This window comes from Gavia stellata, chromosome 5 (genome assembly GCF_030936135.1).
Source record: "Gavia stellata isolate bGavSte3 chromosome 5, bGavSte3.hap2, whole genome shotgun sequence".
NCBI lineage: Eukaryota > Metazoa > Chordata > Aves > Gaviiformes > Gaviidae > Gavia > Gavia stellata.
The window spans coordinates 10724397-10749888 of NC_082598.1; the positions used below are offsets into that span (position 1 = coordinate 10724397).

Genomic DNA, 25492 nt, shown 5'->3' on the forward strand with positions numbered 1-25492 from the left:
GGTTTGGGTTTTTTTATGTTCTGAATAATACTGTTGGATTGTTTTTGAGTAACTACATGTTTGCAGGATTAGGACCTAAATTCTGTTGGGTTTGGGTTGTGGGGTTTTTTTTGTTTTGTTGTTGTGGGTTTTTTTTTTTCCAGTAGGCTCAAGATGGCAGTTTTCTACTACAAATTCGTTCTTTTTGGCTAGAAATAGAACCACATAATAATGACTAGATATTGTCTAATGTGAATCCCCTAATGAATTAGAAAAGACAAGAAACTGGAAAGATCAACATAACTCTCCTTATACAGTACATGGAGATCAAGATGTTATGCTGTTTAATCTAAGGTGACTAACATTGGTTAAATGTCTTTACTGGAGTATTAGTAGCTTGGAGATGCATTTTGAAAGCGGGGAAAGGGTAAGGAGAAGGGAGAGCACCTGAAAACAAAATAAAGTGGTGTGATAGACTTAATAGGAACTTTGCTCTTGATTTTTGTAGAGGACAACTGAGACAAAGAAGGGGGAAGGCAGCAAGTTGTGTACGCTGATTATGTAGACTTTTATTTCCATGAAGCTGTTTAAAAAAAGAAAAAAGCCAATGTAAATTCTTGTCATTCAGTATGACTTCATTACACCTCCATGAATTCAGATTCTAGATCCATGTGTTAGAAGGCTTTAATAGCAGTGAGGCAATCCAACAGCCTGCCTGCTTTGTTCTACTGGTGCAAGATGTGGAAAGATCTATGGAATTCTGTGGAGTTACTTGCATGAGATCAACCCTCCTTTTCTGTGGCTTGTGTTCCCAAGCATTTGTGTATCTAAGTCTTAATGTCTGCTTGTGCATACCTCATGAATCTATATATTTAGCTCAAAATGCAGAAACTGTGAAACAATGTACCAGTATCTTATTGGTTTACTTAGTATTTTTGAATGTTGTGACCAACAGACTAGAATCTTCATGCCTCAGGGTTGTTCTCTTTCTGTTAAAAAACTTGTCACCTTTTTTTTTTTTCCAGAGGTGTAGTGTTCATAATAGAGATGGTGTTATGTTTCTGGATTATAACAACAAAACAGTCTCAGTTGAAAAAATGAGCACTTAAAAATAATTACTGTATAATAATAAAAAATAGGGAAAAAACTGTGGTATTTCCGTAACAAAGAGAGCGCTACTGACAAATCTTAGCCTTTAATAGGAGGTGTTATATGTCTTTTTTTTTCCAAATCATTCTTAAAACAATAGATGTGAAGGTCTTTGATTATGAAAGAGAATTACCTCCATCGCAGAATAAAATTATGTCTAATTTGAGAAATCAGTGATAGAAGCTATTAAAAACAACTAAACCCCCATTTTTAGAATGCACTTCAATTATTTTTCAAACAATACTTATGTGAGAAATTTCTCATTGCCGTTTGTACAAACGAAGAATACTTGTTTACAAGTTACTAAGATAAGTCAACAGAAGTAGTATTATTTTGCTTTGGTTTACAATTTAGTATTACGCTAATTTAACATTGGAATTATCACCTTAACTTTAGTATAGATTTTCAGAAACTACTTCTCTTTAGGAAGTACTCAAAAAATGGAATTAAAAAAAATTAATGGAAAGAATATTTAAGCTAAATTTATGTTTACTGTGATTTGAAGTACCGGCCTGGCTCATTTTGGTGATGATGATGTCTCTTCTGCTGAATGTACAACTCATTTTTCTTTCATAATTGTTCTTATGGTGTAACTTAAGTTTTGCACATGAGATGTAGGTAACTTTTCTCATGTTCCACATGTGTCCAAAACACCAAAAGTCTTTCCAATTATAGCGAAGCTGACTGTTAAATGTGATGTGTTAGTTCCAGTATCTCCCAACCACTGAACTGTTCTTGTATGAGCTGTTTTCCTGGATGTTCTAGCATTGTTATTCCTGAAATAAAAGCAAAACACTGCCACGTATCTCAACCACATGTATTACTGTCTAATGTGATTTATTTACCATGTCTGTCATGGTAGCCAGGATAGAAAAGAAAAATTGTAATTAAAAAAAAAAATCACAATTTGTTGAAGCAGGAAATGTGTACTACATGCTGTAAGTTCTTTACCAATGTAAGATTGTCAGATCCAGGAAAAAATGCCCTAGTTCTGTTGTATTTGCTCAATTGATACCTTATCTTATGGTCTTACTCTTCATTTCTACATAAATTTCTGTGTGAAAAGACAGAATTGTCAGGATGGACTGTTTTTCATTAGCATGCTTACTGTGATAACACGATGAACGTGAATGCAAGATTGGTCAGCAGTAGCTGTAGCTCTACTTGTCATCAGCCTTATCACGCATACTGAATTTTCTACTATTGCCAAAGGAAAGTAACCAGACTTCATTCTCCTTGAGAGAATTTATACTTTGTGTTATAGTTAGATTTATGGGATTTTGTATCAAATACTTTTCAACAGTAGGCTGCTTGTATTTTTAACATTTTGCCCTGTTTATGCAAAGGCTTTCGGTGTAATTTTATGACATGAGTTGAAGGGCTAAGCACTCAATTACTATACAAAACAGCCTCAAATTAAGTGACTTTAACAATGATACAACTGTGCTATGGCATTTTGCAGATTATCTGTGCATATGTTGAACTACATGGGCCAGCAGTCTCATGAAGTCTATTGGATTATCTGAGTAGTACCAATTACCTGCTGAATTGTCTGTGGAAATGCAGAAATGCTGGCCTAAGTGTGACTTCAGGACAGGGAGAAAAATATTCTTGGTGTGCTTGTCCAACCTGTTCTTAAAAATATTAAATCAAGAGGTAACCTATGCCTAGGTAGCCTGTGTTTAGGAAATCTTTTCAGGTTCATGATGTTCATGTCTCTCTTACAGACAAGATAAAAGCATGTTTCTTTTTTTTTTTTTTTTTCCTTCTTCTCTTCTTCTCCAGGAGGTTGAGATGAATTCATTGTCATCCACTAAATTACATATAACCTTTTAGGTATTCACTATTACTCCACTGAGATTGTGACTATTTTTCATTGTGGTAATGATGGCTTTATAAAAATGCCCATTCTCTAACCCTGCCTGCTTGTTCTTGCCCCTTGCCAGTTTTACATCACTTAATTTTCGCCAGTGCAGCTGTTTGTGGAGCTGCTATTTGAACATGACCAGTGACATGATACATTCAAAACTGTCAATCAGTAAATTTGAATTGGGAGAACCTACTGATGAGGGACTTGCTGAAGAAAAACCTGATAGCCCTGACTTCTCTTGCAGTTACCCCAACTCGTGGTGAATGAGCCAGAGGGCTTATACTGCCAATACCATTCAGAAAGACAAGAACAAAGAGGAGTGCGCTTTGAGTCAGCAACCCTTAGGGGCCTGGCGCACTTTTTGATCTAAAGCGTCAAAACAGGTTTGCAAAGACTGACTTGGTTGGTGGCTTGTTTGATCTTTGATAAGAGCTTATGCTCTTTTTAATGTGCTTAAATGTGTTTCAAAGTGTGGAGTGGCACATGCAATTATCACATAGTGTATGCAGCATTCCAGCTACGCTGTCATCTTTTTTTCATGTATCATTTGCTAAATCAAAAATTCATGATCATCTGTATGTTCCAGTGAAAACTCTCTGCAAGCTTTATCATAAAATAATCAGGAGCAATACTCTTTTTACCTTAAAAGCTCAGATTTTGTTACACATTTATAATGAAATAGGGGTTTTGCTAGAAGTTGAATTGCTTTCAGTACTATAGCTAGGTTTACTTTCAGAGGAATGTTTGAAATGGTTCATCTTCTTTTATTAACACGCTAACAAAGTTAACTGGCAGAGCACTGTTTTACTGAGTATTTGGCAAGAATTTCATCAGTAAGGTGGCTCTGTCATGACTTATGTTGGCCTGAGCATCCAAAGACACGAGCTTCATTTCTTTTGTCCATCCCTGCTAGGAATAACCAAGTTACATATTAAGTCATTGCTGGGAATTTCTTTTCTTACAAGTTCTAAGAGCTGTTCTCCATTTCCATTGCTGGAACCCATTTCACGTGTTTGAGATACAGGTTGAATTGCCAGTTCTTACCAGCTGTCATTTTAAAAAGTGTATCGGCAACTAGATATATTAAAATCAGTGGTTGTAATTGGAAAGTTCACAATAGTGTTGATTTTTTTATGAAGTGCTTAGTAATAGAATCAAGGATTTAATTACGTATACTGTCTTGTATACTGTGTAACGTCTGCTTTAAAAGTGCAGGAAGTATCCTCTGGTAAAGCACGGAGGAGCCCTGAAAGTCTGGCTAGTGGGTACGTTGCCAAGCGTTAAGTGTTCTGTTCCTGGAAGTGTTCCCTCGTTTCTACACCCAGCCTAAAATCAAACGGCCGTGCTGCTCGCGCCCTGGGCAAGCACCTGTCTACTAAGTGGGCGCGCTGGTAACGAGGGGGGGGGCTGCAGGGGTTACCTGTTACGCGTACTTGACGTATAGGCATCTGGAGCGCGTGCCTTGGCTGGGTTGGGGATCGGGGTCCCACGTGCGCGGTTTCAGGTTCTTACAGGGCCGGCGCGGCGGGCGCTCGGCGCACGGGGGGGGCAGCAGGAGCTGCTGCATCCGTTGCCGTCTCGCTCCCGGGAAAGGGGAGCGCTGGCACCGCCCCTGCCAGGGACGGAGCCGAGGGTGGGAGTGGGGCTTCCCCTCCGAGGGCTGTTTTCGGGCCCATGCCGCTCTGCGTGAGGAGACAAACCGCGTATCGCCATCGCTCCGGGATCGGGGCACTTATCACCTTCCGTGCGCGCGGCGGCCGCCTCCTCCCCAGCAGGGGGCGCCGCCCTGCTGCCGGCCGGCGGGCTCTAGGACCCAGCGCCCCCATCCCCGCTCAGTCGCGGCGGGAGCGCCCTTGGTCCTGGTCACGCGCTGGTGTCTGCCTGATCCACATTCGGGAAGGGATGGAGCCCTCTTTCTGAGTGGACAGAGAGCTTGTCGCTCTTCCTGCTGCCCCGCCCCTTACCTAGCCCGCGTGCCTGTGTGTGTGTGTGTGTGTGTGCGTGCGTGTGTGTGTGTACGTGTGTGTGTGTGTGTGTGTGTGTACGTGTGTGTGTACGTGTGTGTGTGTGTGTGTGTGTGTGTGTGTACATGAGGGTGCGCGTGACACCAGGCTGGGGGTTGTGGTCCGCGCATGCGTGTCCTGCGTAGCTGAGCCCAAGGGCTGGGACCTTGATCTGGGTGGGCGGGGCAGCCCGGGAAGGGGGCGGGGGCGGGGGCGGGGCAGCGGCGTGAGGACTGACGGGACGGATTCAAGATGGCGGCGGGGCTGCTGGGGAGTGCTCGCGGACCCCTGCGGCGTCTCCCTCATTCATTGCGGCAGTGACGGGCGTCGCGGTGTGAGGTGGCGGCGGCGCCTCGGCTGGCTTGAGTGCGCCGGGCGAGCGGGAGAGAGCGAGTCCGGGAGAAGGAGAAGGAGAGTCGGGCCCGCGAAGAGGAAGGCGGGCGCTGCCGGGCGCCTGTGAGAGGGCGGGTCGGAGTGGCGGGTCGGTGCCGCCGGCGCGGGCGGAGCGGACATGGCTACCATGGAGAAGCTGATGAAGGCTTTCGAGTCGTTGCGCTCCTTCCAGCAGCAGCAGGGCCCGGCTGCCATCCCCGAGGAGCCGCTCCAGAGACCGTGAGTGACCCGCACCCGGGGACTGGGAGGGCTCCCGAAACGCTTCGGCGACATCCTCCCCTGCCCCGGGGGGAGGCCGCCCCGCCAAGCCGCTGCCGCTCTGGAACTGCTGACAGCCTGCGAGGCAGCTGGTAGTCCCCGGAGGAGTTAGTCCCGGGGTTCTTCCCTGTCATTGGCAGGAGGCTATTGCTGTAGACGTGTCTGGGAGTGCTGCCTGCTTTCTATTTAAGTTTAAGCTAGGAGTAACTTTCTGGGCAAGCACATTTGAAAATACAGCAGTATGGGCCACGAACGGGAGATACAAGAATGCTATATGGGTTTCACCGGCTGGTTCTAGGAAGTAAAACCTTACCTTCAGCTAATACACTGCTGGAAAAAAAGCAAAAACCTCAAAGCATAACTTAAAGCACTAAGCCTAATGCATCTGAGGGGAGTTGATGTGGATGTTTATTTATAACAAACTTCATTCAAAGTCTTGTGCTATGACTTGCCGTGCAAAGACCTAAAAGGAATTAGTTTAAATATTTCTGATACCCTTTTGCTCCCTTAAATGCTAGGGGCAAATGCATTACATCTGTGTGATATTAAGGTTTCCCATCGGGAGGCATTGCTGGAGGGCGAGGGTGAGGAGCTGTTCAGTACCACAGTGCTGCCCCTTACATTTGCATCTCTAAAAATAACCTTCATTGAGCAGGTGAAAAGACACTTAAGATTTTTATGGGATAAATACATGAGTCGCACTATTGCTTTTTCTCCAGCTCTTTGGGGAGACAGGAGAGGCAGAACGGTTGAGGAGCAGGTAACTTCTAAATTGGCAGTTGTGTAGTGTTTTGGCAGAGGATGCTAAGCAGTGGAGCTGGGCTCTTGGCCACTTGCTCTTGCAGTACATTCTGATATGGATGCCAACTAAATTATCATGGTTGCTGCTGTTTGGAGAGTGCTGTCTCAAACAATCTTAAGGCATTTTCGCGCTTTTGGGGCATAATAGATGAAAAAACTAATTTGCTTCATGAGCTAATTGTTTTTAGATGCCTTACTGTTCTGCAGGTACTAATTGCTCTGTTATGTGCATTTTTAATGCTAGTACTTTGTGTGACATGGAGGATAGATGGCTATGTATTTCTAGTCTTTATGTAGTTGAAAAAAGTATGTCTAGAACGTTACTGATGAGATAGATCATGGTGTTTCAAGAGAAAGTAATGAAAATTATTTGTGATGCTTGCTGAGGGATGTTACGCTTTATTTGGGGGTCTGAATTTAGGCATGCTCAAATCAAAACATTAAAAAATTAGGGTTGTAGTTGTCCTTGTTGACTTTGTTTTGTGTTTAAAAATAGACTGTATGTTTTCAGAAAGCTGATGGTACTGCATGCTTTCAGGAGCTATACAAATTCAGTAGTAGCACTAAGCCTCATGAAAGCCTATGAAATGATATTGTGGCAGTCTTTGCTGAAGTTTCCAAAACTTTTAGTGAAATACCAGGTGACATCTTGAATGTAATTCACAATACTGTCTGCATATTTTATTTTTTTCTGTTTGTAGTGGGCTGAAAAGGAAAACTGCCTCTGTGTTTCCCTTGCATTTGGGGAGAGGTATTCATCTTCATTGTGGTTTTCTAAAAATAACACTTAAATTTTTTGTAGTTCTGTGTGGTAACTTCCTATTGTTCTATCTGCTCCTCTGTTGTAAAAAGATGTGAGCTTACCTGTCAGTAATGAAAGAATAAATTAATTGGTGGATGTCATAGCATAAATGCTACTGGTTTGCTCTTGAATTGTTTCATTAGATATCTATTTGACATTGTCCATTAGATCAAAATTGTCCTGTTGCCTAAATTAGACAAGTGAGAAGCTGTCATTCCTCAAGTTACAGAGTAATCTCGTTATTACAGGTGGTGTTATACATTTTTTTGTTGGACTTTTGCTACAGTGAAGGTAAAACTAACTACCCACCTCTACTTCTTGTTTTTCTTTCCCGAAATAAGCTACCTTAAATTACAACAACACAATGTTACCTCTAAATGGTCAAAAATAATTAAAATCTTTCCTGTTGGAGTAGGCAAAAATGGCCTTTTAAGTATTTTTGGTAGAAACTGAGCATTCTACATCTGGTTAGTGGATGAGTCCTACTAAGGACTGTCTGTCTCCTGCTATGACGTGTTTTAAGATAACAGAGATTGGTGCAGAGAAGACTTAATTGTTTGCACAATGTGTACTGAAGTTTTTCTTCACTTCATTGTAAGACAGTGACTTCTGATCTCTCAATAAAACTGATATTCTGGCTTCAATTTTTTATGAAAATATTAATTGAATTAGCTTTTACAAAGAAGGTTAGAGCTTTTTCTGTTTTGGGAGATTTTAATCAGCAATAATCATGTGTTATGCTTTTATTATGCATTACAGTCAGATGTCAGTTTCTGGCCCTCTCTCTTATTTCTTCCGGTTGTTTTTTTTTCTTCCATGAAAACTTAGGTTGAACACTCTGTCATCATATTGCTTCTATACACTTCTGCTGAGGCACCTTATTTTCTTCCATATCTGTTTTTAGATTTTTTTAGACCCTTAAATTTTGGTTGGTGTTGGGTGTTTTGTTTTGGATTACAAAGCTCCCACTAACTTAGAATTTGACTAGTATCCTGTAAAAATTCAGAGTTTACTCAGTGAAACTAAAAAGCAGATGGGCTGTCACACAACATCCTGTATTTTATGTTTTATTCATTTTTACCTCTTATCAGTGAGTTGAGAAAATGGCTTGCTAATGTTTCTTTGATATGATTAATCCAAAGGTGGATTCTTCACTTTTTCTCATGTTAACTTTTTCTAATAGTTAATAATTTTAATTGTTTGTAATTGTCCCCTATTTCTGATTTTATTTGTCTCCTTACATTTGATTCTAACCATTACCTTTACAGCAAAAGGTGCAGCAAGAGCCAAAGAGCTCTCCAGCAATATCCATTTTTCTATACTCATGAACATCTCTGGATTTTTTTGTTTGACTGAAGCTGTGATCGTAGATTAGTTTCATCACTGCTATATGTAGAGGTATCATGAATTTTTTGCTTAATTGAAGACCACATGAACTATGTGGATAATACCTACTGCTCTGCTTGTCAGTGGTGGTTCCTAGATGGTTGTTTGGATTTACCGTTTCTAGGGTGTGTTGTAGACCTGTTCTACTCTACTTGACTATCCATCATTTCCTGTGTTACTACACATTGTTTGAAGTGTCCACCATATTTGGGCTTAGTTTATTTCTTGATTCGCTCATATTTCTGTTTGTTATTAATAGAAACTCTTTTGAGTTTCCCATTACTTTTCTCAAGCTTAATGTTAAGCCATCTGGCTTGGCCCTTTTTCTTAATGCTGTTTCAGCTTTAGAGCTTCTGTACTCTTTTTACACATCCTTAATTCCAAGGCGTAATAAAAATTAGCATCAGTGAGCTGCATCTCTTTGTAGCCAGCTCATCAGGACCTGGAGTGCAAAATCATCTGGGCTTGCTGGTTTTCTTATTTTGTTTATTAATCTTCTTGGCTAGAGATTATCTGTAGAAGCATGCAGAAGTTGAAACTCCTCTGCCTGTGAGATGAAGCTTTCTTGTAGATAACTGCTACTTCCAGTATCTCCTGCCTGCTGTTATTCATCAAACTGAAATGACCTTACACTTGGGGCTTGGTACTTCAGCTCTCTTCTAAGAAATATGTGATGCTGTTTTTGTCCCCCTGGGTACGCTCATCAACAGTTTTGCCTGAGGACTTCCTAATCCTTCTGAATAGAGCTTTTTTTAAAAAAAAAATATATAAAAAAGTCATGTGTTCTATCTCCAGATACTGATCTGTTATCGTCTCTCTGTAGGCCCAGAAAAATGTATGTGCGTGCATGATATACCTTAAGTGTTTGTCTTCCACCTTTTCTTTTATTCCTTTAAAGGCTGATTTTTTTTTTTTTGGAAGTTGAATAATCAAATGGCAGATGAAAGAGTCAGTACAGCAAACTCAGCTGAATGTTTGTTCTTCTTTCCCTTTGGATAGTAACTGATAGTCTTCACCTCTAGTTTCTATTATTTCAGTTTAAATGGTAACTTGTTAACTATATGCATTCCTTCTAAGTTTTCACATTAAATTTTCTCTATTCAGGCCTTTTTTAATTTTTTAAGTTATTTATTTCAGTTAGGTGAGCTCTCCATTTACAGAAATCTGCTGAAGAGATTGATCTGTACTAGTCTTGAGTAGTATAGAACACTAGTGCCTGCCTTGCTCAGAGCTATATTATGTGTAGATAATGAAGAACTTTATTCTGAAAGCAGTCTTATTCAGCAAGATCTTTAATGTGTTTTGTATCTGAAATAGTGAGCTTATGGGCAAGTTCATATGTGCCCGTTCTCTTCTTGGGTTGAATGCATGCTGAAAATGGTGCTCATAAGAGATGTGGGCAATGCTAGGTAAAATTATCATAAAAGCTGAAATTATTTATTCAGTTTCTTAGGTGCCTGTTCACATTAATGGTACTTAAGTTGCAAAATCAGTTGGACACTTTAGGAAGTATTTGCTGTTCTGTTAGAGGTGATCTGAAAGTGCTGTTAAAGACTCTGTGGTGCTTTTTCAAGATAGAGACGTATATCTTGATCAAATTCAGACTGGCAACTCATATTCTGCCAGTTGCTTAAGAACACAAGCCAAAGGAGAGATCCTCTTTGAGGAACGCTGAAGCTGACCTAAGCAAAATACAACCGAATTATAAAAGAAAAAATGGTTTCGTTCAGAACTATTCCTTAAACTTTTTAAAAGGGGAGGCATTTCTGGAGTGAGATCAGAGCATCCTTGGGAGAGAAATTGAAACTTTGGTAGCAAACACTTTTCAACCCCCCCACTTCCAACCTCATGGAAGAAAAAGGACGGGGGTACTTACAAAGAATTACTTTTCTCAAAAACTGTTCTATTATTTAAGCTAAAGCTCTTAAATGTTACAGCTTAATTCTTCAAAATTTTTGTCTAACAGTGTGTTTTGAAATAGTTTAATCTACTTAAGACAACATCAAGGACCAACAGCAAGTAGCCAGTAAGCCCATTAAATTACGCTGTCTCAAGGCTGTTCACATCGTTTTCCAACTTCTAGTTCAGAAACACTGTTTTGCTATTTGATGGTTTTGCTATTTTTGCTAAGACAGAAAACTAAATACTAAATACAGATGATCAGTTTTCACTTGGAAAACAAAAGGGAAGATTCTCTGAACATGAGTGAAGAAGCAGGTACCTCCTTGTTGTGAAACAGACCCAGGAGAGGTACCTCTGGGTGTGCAGTTTGGCTCCAGTATTGCTACTGGTTAATTATTTAAAAGTCATGTCTGCTTTCCTAGAAGTGATTCTATGTCAGTAAAGCTAAGAGTAAGAGACATTGCATACAATGAAATAAAATTTCAGTCATAGGTGTGAATCTCTCTCTTTTTCAATTCCCTTGTTGGGGGTGGAGCAGGGAAGAAGTTTCTGTTCTAGACTCAGCCGTAAAGGGTTATAGGTGCCTATATCATGTTGAAGTGAATGTTAAACAAATTTTGCAAAATAGGAGCTTTCCATATTGTGCTGTGCATCACTTGTAGATATGCATTCTTTAATTCTGTGAATTTTATTCTCTTTGTTTTACGCTTGTTTTCTGTGAGTTGACTAACCTTGGCCTTCCCTGGACTATACAAATTGTTACAACATGGATATTATTCTTGATGGGCATAGGTTGTGCCTAGAGCTTCGCTATTTTTATAATTACAAAACCATTTGGAGGAATGTAGCATATGATAGGATTGCCTCAACATCCTTTCCACTTCAGATACAAAATGGTCAATTTGATAGAACTCCAAGTTTCAGGAACTTGGCAGACAAAAGAAGTCTAAGGTGATAGTATGTGTGAGGAAGGTCTTCTTAAAAGTGGTATTTTTAGGTCTGAAAGACTTGTTCTCGTGGCTTATTTTCCCCAACTTTTTTCTTTCTAACAGTTTCTTTATCTCAGCTTTGTTCTAGGTCTGCTCCACTTTTTCCTTCCTTTCCCTTTATTCCTCTTCATTCTTCAGTTTTGTTTCCCAAACACTTTCACTGAGAAAGTTATGGAATTAATACGACAATCCGTGTTAAGTGGTTCATTCTTTTTCTAAGTTTGTATCCTTATCTTTGCTTGTGTGCCTGCATGCACTCAGCAGCAGCAAGTATATGAAGTCCTGGAACTGCAGGTAGTTGGCATACGGCTGTTTTATATAATGACCAGAAGAGCGCATCTCTTTCTTGTATAATCATTAGACACTACTCTAGCAAGAGTGTTTAAACGGTCACTTCTCAACTTCTGAAGTCTTATCTCAATTCATTATCATTGTGTTCTTCTTTTAGAAAGAAAGAACTTTCAACTACCAAGAAAGATCGAGTGAATCATTGCCTAACAATATGTGAAAACATAGTTGCTCAGTCTTTAAGGTAAGACAATGCCTTTAATTTGTGGCATTAATATGAATAGCTACTTTGGAGTGTTAGTTATTTGGAGGCTTCCTGATAATTGCAGATTTTTAAATGCTCAACTTCTGTTTAAAAGTGAAATGGCACAATTTTTTTTTTTCAACCAACCCAAAATCTAAGAAGTAATTTTGTTTAAGCATTGGTAGAGTAAGCATTATCCTTCTACCTCAGAGAAACTGAGGCACAGAGGTCAAATACCTTGCCAGTTTATGTAGGAAAGAGCAGGGAAATGATCTCCCAACTCTTAATGAAGTGCTTTAATCCACTGAATGTCTTCTCTTGTATAACTGTGTATAATATATGTGTAGCTGGATTCTGAAACCCCCTGAAAAATGGCATTGGTGGTTGTTCTTCATAGTGCGTGTTGTAATTTTCTAATGTTTGTTTATTTAGAAATTCTCCGGAATTTCAGAAACTGCTGGGGATTGCTATGGAACTCTTTCTTCTCTGCAGTGAGGATGCAGAATCTGATGTCCGGATGGTTGCTGATGAATGCCTTAATAAAGTTATTAAAGTAAGAACTTTTATACACTGTACTACCAGATTTTTACCTCTTTCTGATGCAGTGTCCTGTATGAATTCACACTGAAGTTCTTTTAGTTGCTTTTCTTATTGTTGATAATATCTCATAATGTAAGAGGTTAAGTAAGCATCTTTACTAAATTCTCTATGTGCTTTTGGGAGAGCTTTTTATGCCCAGGTCAAGAAATTTAACTTGTCTTCTGTTGTTCATTGTTCTAATCTATTCTTTTCTTCAGTCGTTCATTAACTTTGTTCTCTTCAAGTTAACCAAAACACGAATGTGGGCTTTTCTAAAATCATCTTGTATGGGAGGAATACTCTATTATTGTTCTGTAAACATAAGGATACTTAACATGAGGAAAGGTGAAAATTTTATTAAAAAGCTGAAAGATGTAGTGGCTTTCCATTCCAAAGTAGTAGTATGCTGTAATTCAGGTAGTGTGATTTGTTGAGACTTGGACGAGGAGCTTTTAGGCAATAATTAGGATAAATATGGTGTTCTGGAGATTGCTTATTACCCTACTGTGATCCAGAATGACGGGCTTGTTGGAGAACAGCAGGCAGGCATTCATTTGAGGTCAGGCAAGGTCTAAATCTTGATTGAAATTATCTTAAAATGAACTTGAATAATTGCTGTGAGATGCTGCTTCCAGGACAGGTTTACCTTCACCTGCCCTTTCTTTTTTCTTTTTTTTCTTTTTCCTGTTTTCTGAAATACCTGACCTTTGAGTCAATGTAATGTACCTGCATAATCAATCTAGATAATGCAAAGTTTAAGTGCTTTAGAAATATGCAAATAATAATTTTCTTTAGCATGAAGGGGTGTGTTGAGGAAAGCAAACAAAACATCCCTATTTCTGTAGGGATTTCTCTCAGTTAAGTGCTATTTGTTTGATAGCTGAATGAATAAAGTTTTGGGGGTTGAGCTTGTGGCTGAAAGTTGTATGGAGAAAGCTTACTGATTTATGTAGTGTATTCCATAATGATAGCAAATGAGGAAGTACAAGTATCTTTTGCTTTTTTTGTTTTGCCCTGTAGCACTTTGCTCTATTCATTCTGATTTAAATGTTTTTCCATTTGCAGGAGTTTAGCCCTCTATGAAATGCATACACCATTATGTAACTTAATTTGCTTTAAAAGGTGCTCTGAAACAGTTGTAAAGAATGCAAACTTACTTGCTTCTTTCTACCAAACTCTTCTGTAGGCTTGGTATAAAATTGACCTCTTTAATTCACCCATCTATTTAATATTGTTGTTTTCTGGCATGTTTCAAGGTAACTTGGAAAACTTTAATTTTTTTTTTTCCAAATCTTTGTACGGTAGTTTGCTTTGTTTTGAAGATTAAAGTGACTTTAAATGATGGAGTCTTCTATCAGTCATTAAGCTTGCTAGTTGGTCACAGCTATGAAATGGTAACAGTTGTGATATTCCAACCACATGGATGTATCAGACTGTTATTAAAGCTGGTCATAGTTTGTATTCTGTTTCTATGTTTTATGCTGTATGGAAGCAACGTAGTTGTTAGGCAGAGGCGCTCTCCTGTATAAATGCAGAGACAAAAAGATGTGCAGTTTTATTTTTGGACGTGCAAGTAGCAGTGATGCTTGTGATGAGTGAAACAGAGGCGTCAGGCCCCTAAACTTGTGTATTAGTCAACGTTCAGCTTTTTTAGTACCTCAGGCATTTTAGAGACTAATTCTGTTGCTAGAAAGATGCTTTCTATTTTCTCTCTTCAAATAAAAGAATATAGATGTAAGCATTACTTGTGTAACTGTGTGTCTGTCTGGAGTTTATGCTCATTAGTATAATTAAAATGCTAACACTTCTGTGTAGACAAGGCTGTAAACTAAAACAGTAAATAAGTTTAGATAAACACTCTGTAGGTCATCTTTCAGTATCACTACACTTACCTGTCAGAACCTCACAGACAGCATAAATGGCTCAAAGTTTAAATAGCTTTGGCGCTACCTTTATTTAAAAGGAAAAATACCAAGCTGGTAGTTACCAGGTTTCTGTGGGTAAGGTGTTACTGAAGCTGTCTTGTTTCTGAAGCTGATGTACGATGTTGTAGTATTCTCTGTGCTAATAATACTGGTGGGACTGTTCACGCACATTGGAGTACAGTTGGTCTCAGTAATTGGGATTTATTATTTGTAGTAATCTAGAGTTGACTGTGCTTATAATTTTTTCTGATTGGGATGACGTTTTAGATTCTAGCCTGCCAAAAATACAGGTATATGCTAGTAAAAAGAGTTGTTCCAGTTGAGTGTGTTGTAAGGACAATTTACCCTTGAAGCTGGTACCTTTTGGTGTTGCTTGATATCCTTACATACAGGGGCAGTGAACTTCCGATAAAAATTAACTTCTGTGAAGCAAGTGAGCTATATCCCTACCTACTGTCATCTAGGCACCTGCAGTTAATAGTTGGTGTGCTTATGACAATACAAAAAAACAAGCCAGATAAGATTTCCTGGGGAAGGTAATGCCATTTTATTATAATGACTGGTATACCTGGGGGAAGTGAAGTTTTGAGGCATACAATTTTAGGCTAGGGGAATCATGCTCTGGAGGAGCCACAGGCACTTCACTGACCATGCTTAAGCAGTTGTGGCCTCTACATCAGTGTGTGCCATGTAAGAGTAATCCCAGGAAGATGTGAGCTTAATGGTTGGTGGTCAAGAAGGCAGATAGAAAATTAGAAATTATTAAATTATTGGGCAAGGAATGAAGTATGAAATACTAAACATTATAGCACTGTATAAATCCATAATGTAGGCACTTACACATTGTATGAAGATCTCATTTCATCTGAGGAAGTGGTGGTGGCAATGTTCATAAATAGTAGTATGCACTAGGAAAAAAACAAAAGAGTAATTGTATGTATACAAAATACTCCGTAGGAAGAGATTATATATAGCGGAACTATTTTCATATTTTTTCTTCTCTGCCATTTTAAAGATGGAGGGAGAATGATCAAGTTGAGGTAAAGAGAAAATTGCTACTTCTTGGTGCTTACTTTCATTTCATGTACCCTAGTTCTTAGCCAGACTGCAGGTTCAAACTACAATGTATGCTCTGTTGCACTATACTTGATTAGATCCTGGGATGTGATACTTCTGGTGTCCAGAACACCTTGTAAAAAATGGGTGCAGAAAATAGGCTAATTCATGAAAGCAGGGTTTTTCAAGGGCTCTTAAAGGTGATGGTACAAATACAGCCTCAGTTTGAGAAATAGTAGGAGGCTACTTAATGGTGAGCATGTATAGCAGGGAAGACCTCTCACTGCTTGTGAATACTATTTTTGTGTTTTAATATTCTATTCATGAGTATCTATTCCTAGCAGTTGCCAAAAAGCACGTCAGGCTGGCTCTGCTTGTAGTCTGATCCCATATGGCCTTTTTTAGGTAGAATGGGTAAAGCGGTCAAAATTAACTGCAAGTAATGCTTAGACTTTGTGGAATTTGTCGACATTTCTGTTTTGTGTTTGTGTGAAAAATAAAGGTGTCTCTCTTCATTATTTAGCAGTTCCCTGTTATACATCGAATATAGGGGCAGTTAGATAATTCTGTGCCTTTTTTTGAAGCAGTTGTATTGCCTGTTAAGTGCCTCTGCTCTGATACAGTATGTTTTCAATGCATTTTATTGCAGGCTTTGATGGATTCCAATCTTCCTAGGTTACAATTAGAACTGTATAAAGAGATTAAAAAGGTGAGTTTCTTACTTTCATGTCCTTTTGAAATATGGTATTTAGTAAGTGTTTTAGTATATTGGAATGTGGCATTAGTGTAAATAAATGCTACGTCTTTTAAGATCAAGGTCAAAGCATCGCTTTGGAAGGCTCTGTGACTATTTAATGCATTATTCTACCCAGTTCCTCACTATTGGCCCCATTGTTTAGATTTAACCACTTCTGAAAGCTTATCTGGCAGAAAATGTGTGAGCATTTGGTGTGAACTGTGGTCTGAGTTAACCTTAGTGACTCTGCACCCAAACGAATAAGGCATATTCATGATGTTTACTCCACTGACTGAGCTGGAAAAAATAACTACAAGCAAAAGGGTTGTGAAAAGTAGGTGAAGGATGGTGACATTCTTAATTTGACGTAACTTCTTGGGGCAGTCATTTGATCAAGACCTGAAGTGACCTGATACAAGTCGTAACTACTTTGTTTCGTGAATGTGTGATTTGTACTTGCAGCTTCTGTAAGAAGCATAGGTAAAAATACTGAAGCATCTCCCTTTGTGCTAAAAGTCACAATTTAATTATGTCCACGGGAAGAATTTTAATAATAGCCTTTTTTAAGTATATGACTACAAAAGGAAGATGCTGTGTTCAGGACAGTATCACTGAAATAATGTCTCTTACATCTATAAACATATATCAAGGCTTATAGAGAGAGAAAATACAGGTGTTATTTGTCGGGCAGTAATGCTAATGCTTTTTATTACATTTCTTTGGGAATTATAGGACTCTAGAAAATAAAATAAGTAACAAAAGCAATGTGGGTAGATTTTATTCTGTCAGATGTGGACTACTTGTAGGTCCTGTTTGAATATCTTACTGTATTGTTGTACATTAAAGTCATGAAAAATTTTTGAGGGTATGGAAATGGATGTCTAGCTAATTAACAAAAAACAGCCAGCATAAACAAAAATAGCTCTGAAGTTTCTGCACATTATGACCAGGTGCAGGAGGAAATATTTTGTTGTTCAGGTGGCGTGTGCTTCTTGAATAGTTACTCTCAGATTCATGGCAGAGTCAAGAGAGAGAGTTAGCAGGCATAACAGAAGTACCCAGCAGACTGAATTTTGTTTGTGCATCAGTTGGATCACTTCAGGAGCCATGCCAGAATCTGTTGTTTGGCTCTGAACCTCAAAAATGCACATCTTGTAATTCAGATGCAATTTTTTTTACTTGTTATGCTAACAAGACCGTGAGCCTTTGATATACTAGCTAAAGAAAATAAGAAAGAAACGACAGTTTCTAAACATCTCAGCTCTGTCTTCAGAGGGACTTGATTTGAGAAGCGTTTTGGTTAGGTTCGAACACAATTTCTCCTAGACAACCGTTGACTTCCACAGTTTTCTGTATTTCCAACAATACTGAGGAGCTGAACTATATCCTTAGACACTGGGTCTAAAGGCATTCTGGCTCAAGTCAGGTGCACAACTGAAGGTGTCAGTACAGACAACTAAATATTAAACTTCAGCATGCAAGCCATTATGAAGTGATACAGATCAATACGTGGATTTTTTTTTTTGTGCACTCAGGAGCTGAACATTATTCATTTGCATATCTCCACTGCTGTCAATTTTATGCCGCATTCTATCTCTGCAAGTGTTCCAGTGATTTTTAGACTTCCATATCATCAGTGTTTCTTTGTTGGTTGATGACTTTCTCTGTGGTATTTTAAGCTGATTTCAGCAGAGTGGAGATCTCGGACATTTCCTTCTCTTTCTTGGTGTTCTTTATTATTCATTTTGGGTCACTCGGAAAATTCCTAGTATCAGCTAGAAAAACGAAGGCAGCCATGGAGCTGACTTGACTTCCTTTTGGCTAAAGGAAATTTATGGCTTCCAGACACCTTACATTTTTTTTTTTTTACCTTTTTAAGTAAAATGGTACAAAACTGTATGCTATTGTATATTATAGGTATTTTTAGGAAATGGTTTTGGTTAATGAAATGTAACAATTATATACTCTGTCTACAGTATAAAACTGTATACTATTGTACAACATAGGTATTTTTTAGGAAATGGTTTTGCTTGATGACATGTAACAATTGTGTACTCTGTCTAGAATGGTGCTTCCAGAAGTCTACGTGCTGCACTCTGGAGATTTGCTGAGCTTGCCCATCTAGTTCGGCCTCAAAAATGCAGGTAAACACATCCTCGTAATGAACTTTCCAAAGAACACTTAACAAAATTTAGATGTTAACAAAATGTTCTCAAGTTTTAAATATATAATTGGGAGGTTGGAAGAATTCCTGTCACATTATTGTCTCTGAAATAGCTTTATTTGATTAGCTGGTTTTCCTTTAGCAGAGTTTTAGTTCTGTGCTGTACATGACTGTAGGGGAAGCGGGGGGAAAAACTTGTGAAGACAATGACTTGTATTTTTTTTAAGTGTATTCTTCTCTTTAGTTCTGTCTTAATGTCAGCAAACTGTATCCAGAAGACTATTGTCTTTTTTTTTACATTCTATGTAGCTAACAGGTACATTTTTTATGATTTAGTAATACCACAGAATTTGAGTATGTATTAAAAATGTTTAGATGGGTACAGTTCTAATCTCAAATTAGTTTTTCTCCTTTGCCTTACTTAGGCCATACTTAGTGAACCTTTTGCCCTGTCTAACACGAATAAGTAAGAGACCCGAAGAATCAGTGCAAGAGACACTAGCTGCGGCAATACCAAAAATCATGGCAGCGTTTGGCAATTTTGCAAACGACAATGAGATTAAGGTATCTCTTTAACCTATTAGTGCTCCCTGTTATATCTCAAAGCATAGTAAGCTATCAGCATTATCAGTCACATGTTATAGCTGCATGTCTGAATTAAGGCAAAAGTTGCCCTTGCTTGATGTACGTTAAGTAATGCTTTGAATGAGTGAAAAACACATTTGCTGACTTCTTTATTCACTTCTGTCTCCTTTTCTTTCTTATAAAAAGTTAAGTAAGATATCTTTTGGTTTTAGGTTTTGTTGAAGGCTTTCATAGCTAATCTTAAATCCAGTTCTCCTACTATCCGTCGAACAGCAGCAGGATCAGCAGTAAGCATCTGTCAACATTCTCGAAGAATGCAGTATTTTTATGCCTGGTTATTGAATGTACTTTTAGGTAAGATTTGGGAAAATAAATTAAATTTGCTTTAGGTATAAGTAACATGAAATTTTTTTTCCATGTAAGACACTTCTCTTATGTGAGAGGTTTTCAGGCAAAGCAAGGTTGCTTAGACTACCAGTTACACTGCTAATGCTTTCTCTATTCTGTGTTAAGTTAGATCAAGATATGACTAAAGCTATTTATATCTCTGTGTGTGCTGCAATGCTGATTGAGTAATGTTGAAAAGAAACAGCCAAAGCTAGGGAAGCAAGTAGCCTGTTGGAAAATGAGGAGGTCTACGGATTCTGGAAGAACTTGCTCAAGAGCCTGTGAAGACTTGCATTGTTCAGCAGCTTGGTTGTTAGTGCAGCAGGTCTGAGGTGCAGGATATGACTGCTATTCTCTGGGTCATGAATGCATACCCTGTAACTGTTTTAGAAGTACCATGTAGATTCTTTGTTTAAAACCTAACTTAGATGAGAGATGGAATTTTTTTAATTTAAAAGCACACAACTTTGTGTCATGTAGTACTTCCGTATTTCTTCAGCTGGGAAGTTTGCGTGGTCTTTGGGGTGTTTTGCAACTCGTGATGAGACGCTTGTCTGGACTGTAGTGGAAACTTTTGCCTCAGTTTTGTTACTGACAAGGGGTTCTTTACTATGTAGGCTATATTGCAAAAGGAGTGGTAAGGAAGACTGACAGATACATAGAGCATTATCCTGTTAGCCTTGCTTCTTTTAAGAACAGATGAAAAATTCAAATGCTACATAGTGACTTTCCACACTCTGTGTGACTTGAAAATGGTGTACTTTTATGCACATACCATTCTTTCCTGCCTCAAAGGTGATATTTTATAATGTCCTGGCAATGGTAATGAATTCAGACAGGACCACTGATAGGAACTTCATGAATTAATTCTGATTATTTTTTTCCACATTGAACATTGTGTTTTCTTGCATAACATATATTTGTTCTTAATATGTTTTGGGTGTGACTCTGTGATTAGCAGGTAGGTATATGGAACAAGGTTCCCAATACTTGAGGGAGGAGGCAAAAGTGTAAATGTCGTTCATTAGAATAGTAGCGTGTGTGCGAGGGAATTATGTTTGGCCTTAATTAAACTGCCAAGTGGAGAGAGGAGGCAGGTGAGGGGAGCAAGAGAGTCTAGATCACTGGGTGAAAGCATCAGGTATTATGAAGAAATTTTTTTGTCTTTTTATTGAGCAAAAAGAGGTAGGGAACAGGGAAGGTGAGAGAGGGTCCTCTGACCATTCTCCCATATGGCTTATGTCATTGTCAGGAATATTAAATAATGCGTATTTTCAAATGTTTCTATATGTAGCAGGCATTCTTAAGTTGCTACTATGTTTTATTGTTTTGGTTTTTGTTTTTTTTAAAGAAGCTATTATGTGGACTACATGAAATAACATTTGTCTTGAAACTAACCCCTTTCAGTAAGTGACTTGTCTGCTTCTTTTCTACCCCCAGGCTTGTTGGTTCCTGTAGAAGAGGATCATCCTACTCTTTTAATTCTGGGTGTTTTACTTACACTAAGGTATCTCATACCTTTATTGCAACAACAAGTAAAGGATACCAGCCTGAAAGGCAGTTTCGGCGTAACAAGAAAAGAGACAGAGATTTCACCTTCACCAGAACAACTTGTACAGGTAAAATATGAATAATAACCCTAACCTGAAGAGTACTAATTGGAAGTAAAAGAAATAAATCTTGCGTATAGTATGATACAGCACTACTTTGATGTTGAACATTCTGAATTCTTTTCTCAAATTCCTGTTAATCTTGGTAAGTGATAGTTAGTTGGTCCAATGGCTGGAATTATTGATAAATAATGTTAATGACCAGAAATCCAGAAAAATGCATCAGCAGTACTTTTTTAGGTGTTCCCAAAGGAGCTGAAGAACTTCATAATCATCATGGTAGTCTTTGATGTGATTCCTCCTACTATAGCAATAAATAGAAACAACAGACTTGTACCAAAAAGGCAGTTGAATGGCTACAATTCATTGACATTTTCCCCTTGGAAGAGTGTGGTAAAGATTAGATATAGCAAATGTCAGTCACTTTTTTTTTATGCATTGCTGAAATTTAATGTGGTATGTGAGAGGAAATGTAGTATATTGTGTCTTCATAGAGATTTACTCCAGTACTTTGTTGGGTTTTAGGTTTATGAATTGACTCTGCATTATACCCAGCATCAGGACCATAATGTTGTGACTGGAGCTTTAGAATTATTACAACAGCTCTTCAGAACGCCACCACCTGAACTTCTCCATGCCCTGACCACTTCAGGGGGCATTGCACAGGTCAGTGTATCCAAAGATGAATCTGCCAGCAGGAACCGCAGTGGGAGTATAGCGGAACTTATAGGTAAGCTATATTTTTGGTAATTCGAGTAAAAGGAGATGAACATACATAACCACCTCTATTTCTCAGTGTTAGCCAAAAGTATGAAGGATAAAATGAAATGTATAGTTTTGCATGACTTTTTTTCCCCCAGGTACAGTAAAAGGTTTTTTCCCCTCCCTTCTTTAAGTGGTTATACATTCATTGAGTAATAACAAATGCGAGTATTTTTTTTTTACAGTGTTTCTTGATGGGTTTTTTTGGTTACACAGAGCAAGTTAACTGTGGTGACAGATTGCGCCCCACCCCCCCACCCCCTCCCCCCTCAGCCCCAAACTAATGTTCTTCTCACCAAGCATCTGACAACTGTGGAAACAAAAAAGCTGATCTAATCGAATTCATGTTAACTGATAGCTCCTTGCTGAATACCAAACTCAGCATGAAATTAAAGCATGACTTAAGTTTATCCATAACTTCTCAAATCAGCTATCAGTGTTCTTATCTGTGAAGTGCCTGTTCTTAAAATTGTGTCTTAACTGCTACTTAATCTGCTTCAAAAGAATCAATCTCTGACTGGATTTCCATAAGGACTTCTGTATTGAACTAACAGATCATTCTAATATTGCTGCTATTAGAAGGTAATTCATTAGCCGGAAGCAATCATAGCAGTGAAATTTAGAGCATTTTTTTTTTTAAAGGCAGAATTTGCACAAGTGGCATAGAAAAATAAAAAGTCATTTGATGGCAAATGATCTAAAAAACTTGGACTTCAAAAGCAACAAGTTTGCTGTTTCTTCCTGGCTTTGGTTTTTGGTTTTTTTTTCTTCCCATTTGTGGCTATTCAAATTCCTTCATGATTTCAGCAGCTCTGTCTTTGCCCTGATGTGTTACTTTCTGTGATTTGCAGCTGGAGGGGGGTCTTCATGCAGCCCTGTTCTTGCGAGAAAGCATAAAGGTGATTATTTTAAAAAACAACTCATTTAATTGCATTCCTTTCCAATTTTTTTGGTTTTTTTCTTCCCCTCCCCACTCCATTGTCTTGCTGAACTTCAGTCTTCCTTCACAATTGCCTTTGTGTTATCAGCTGAGCTTAATCACTGTAAATCTTAAAAGAATTCTGATGCGATTTCTGATACTGCAATCAACATATTCAAAAAATATTCAAATCAGTATGATTCTTATTTTTGCTGTAGTTCATGGGCAAAATTATGGTGATGCATATAGATGCAATTTTCACTTTTAAAGAGCACATCTAAAAATAATCTCTCTGAACAGGGCATTCTTCCTTTTGATGGTAATACTTAACCTTTAATGTAACTCACAAAATAGTTAACCTTCATGGTTTTCTTAGGCCTGTTTTCTTTTCTTCTTCTTTCACTAATGCACGTGTATGTTTGCATGCTTTGATATGATGCTTTTTATTTCTTTTTCTGTTCTTGATGATTAATGCTATTCATTTTGTGTCTTAACTGTGTATATTTTAATTTCTTCAATAGGTAATTCATTTAGCAGGATTTTAAATAATAGAATTTGCTCTGAAGTATTCTTTTCCCAGTTTGTGCATGAAAGTACTTCACATCTAGTTATACGTTTACACTTTGCTTAAAACCAGTCATATCAATACTAGAATCATGCTAGATACAACTGTGTAACAGTTTGATCGCCTGTTTTAGATGAGCAAAATGTTGGAACCATGTTTGAGTGTAGTGCAGTCAGTGCAAGCATAGTAAGCAGGGAGATGTGCAATACTGAAAAGAAAAACTTCAAGGAAAAATAGTTTAAGACTAAGATTATACAAACTTAAAGGACTGTTATAGGAACTATCTTACACTTTTTCCAAATTTGTCCTCTCTCATTTTTGTGTGCAAGGAATCTCATAATGCTTAAAGAATATACCTATATGCTTTAATAATATACCTAAATGTGAAATAGTGGGTAGAGCTGAATGAAATAGTGCTTACGGATGCAGTAATAATTTCTAGTTTAGAAACGATAGAGTGAAAGAAAGGGTGTTCTGAAAGTTGATATTGCTGCAGCATCCAAAGGTGAGACAGAATGCAACAAATCAGAATAACGACACATAACACTTTTAAATGAAAAAGGGTAAATCATCATGTTGAGACTTTGAATTGTTAGTAGCCTTCAGTGTAACTTTGAAGTCCTAATAATAGTGTAAATTCAATTAAAGTACTTGTTAAAACACCTTTCCTTCACTCAGTGGAAAACATGTATGAGTCATCAGCTTCTATCCTCTTTCAAGATCATGGTATGAAGATTTTGTGGTCTAAAAAACAAATGGCATAAACAAATTTGAAGAAATCTGTTCACAATTTTGTGTTTTGTACAGGTTTAATTTCAAATTGTGAATTGTTCATTTCCTGCTGCTCTCCATTGTAGAAAGAAGGGAAAAATCAAGCCTATCCCCAGTTCCTGCTTGAAGTTGTATTGCAGTCTACTACTGTATAGAGTAGTAGGCTTCTGCTGTGGGCCGTGTGTGAAACTTCTCTAGCTCTAATGCTTCTCTGTGTGTAGGGGTGTAAAGTAAGGCTGAATTGTTACACTGTTAAATGAAATTATTTAACTGTGTGTTACCTTGTCACTGCTGTCTGTTTCTCTCCTGATCAGATAGTGAGAGACTGGATATTCACTTTCTTCATTCCTTTCTCTTTTCCATCTGTTATCTGTCATAGCTTTGAAAAATTATTTGGATACACTTTTTAAAAATAGATTTCACACCTAACTGGCTTCAACTGTTCAGCATTTCAAGTTGACTGTAGTTTTGGAAAACTCTGTAAAGGTTTTTCTTATATCAATTCTCAGGTAAAATACTTCTTGGTGAAGAAGAAGGTTTGGAGGATGATCCTGAAACCCGATCAGATGTCAGTGCTGCATCGTTTGCAGGTAGCTGACTTTCCCTTTAGCAGTGCAATCAACCTGTGTTACTATACATTACAAATCCATTCATAGAATGGAATCCTAGAATGGTTTGGGTTGGAAAGGACCTTCAAGACCATCTAGTTCCAACCTCCCTGGCCATGGGCAGGGCCACCTTCCACTAGACCAGGTTGCTCAAAGCCCCATCCAACCTGGCCTTGAATGCTTCCAGGATTGGGGCATCCACAACTTCTCTGGGCAACCTGTTCCAGTGCCTCACCACCCTCATGGTGAAGAATTTCTTCCTAATATCTGACCTAAATCTACCCTCTTTCAGCTTAAAGCCATTACCCCTTGTCCTGTCACTACATGCCCTTGTAAGAAGTCCCTCTCCAGGTTTCTTGTAGGCCCCCTTCAGGTACTGGAAGGCTGCTAGAAGGTCTCCCCAAAGCCTTCTTTTCTCCAGGCTGAACAACCCCAACTCTCTCAGCCTGTCCTCGTAGGAGAGGTGCTCCAGCCCTCTGATCATTTTTGTGGCCCTCCTCTGGACTTGCTCCAACAGGTCCATGTCCTTCTTATGTTGGGGGCCCCAGAGGTGGATGCAGTCCTCCAGGTGGGGTCTCATGAGAGTGGAGTAGAGGGGCAGAAGCAGCTCCCTCAACGTGCTGGTCATTCTTTTGATGCAGCCCAGGATACAGCTGGCTTTCTGGGCTGCAAGCGCATGTTGCCGGCTCACGTTGAGCTTCTCGTCCACCAAGACCCCCAAGTCCTTCTTCTCAGGGTTGCTCTCAGCCCATTCTCTGCCC

The 25492-nt window shown here is 38.6% G+C and overlaps 1 protein-coding gene across 1 annotated transcript in view; it reads left to right on the forward strand.

Annotated features, from left to right (window-relative positions):
* The first annotated feature begins 5512 nt into the window (after positions 1-5512).
* HTT (huntingtin) overlaps positions 5513-25492 on the forward strand; it is an 88999-nt gene continuing 69019 nt past the window's right edge. The window contains exons 1-11 of the mRNA XM_059817950.1: positions 5513-5613; positions 11981-12064; positions 12497-12617; positions 16274-16333; positions 18425-18504; positions 18950-19088; positions 19322-19463; positions 20937-21115; positions 21632-21836; positions 22720-22767; positions 24633-24713. Coding sequence (XP_059673933.1) covers positions 5513-5613; positions 11981-12064; positions 12497-12617; positions 16274-16333; positions 18425-18504; positions 18950-19088; positions 19322-19463; positions 20937-21115; positions 21632-21836; positions 22720-22767; positions 24633-24713 — 1240 coding nt within the window. The remainder of the gene's footprint in view (positions 5614-11980; positions 12065-12496; positions 12618-16273; positions 16334-18424; positions 18505-18949; positions 19089-19321; positions 19464-20936; positions 21116-21631; positions 21837-22719; positions 22768-24632; positions 24714-25492) is intronic.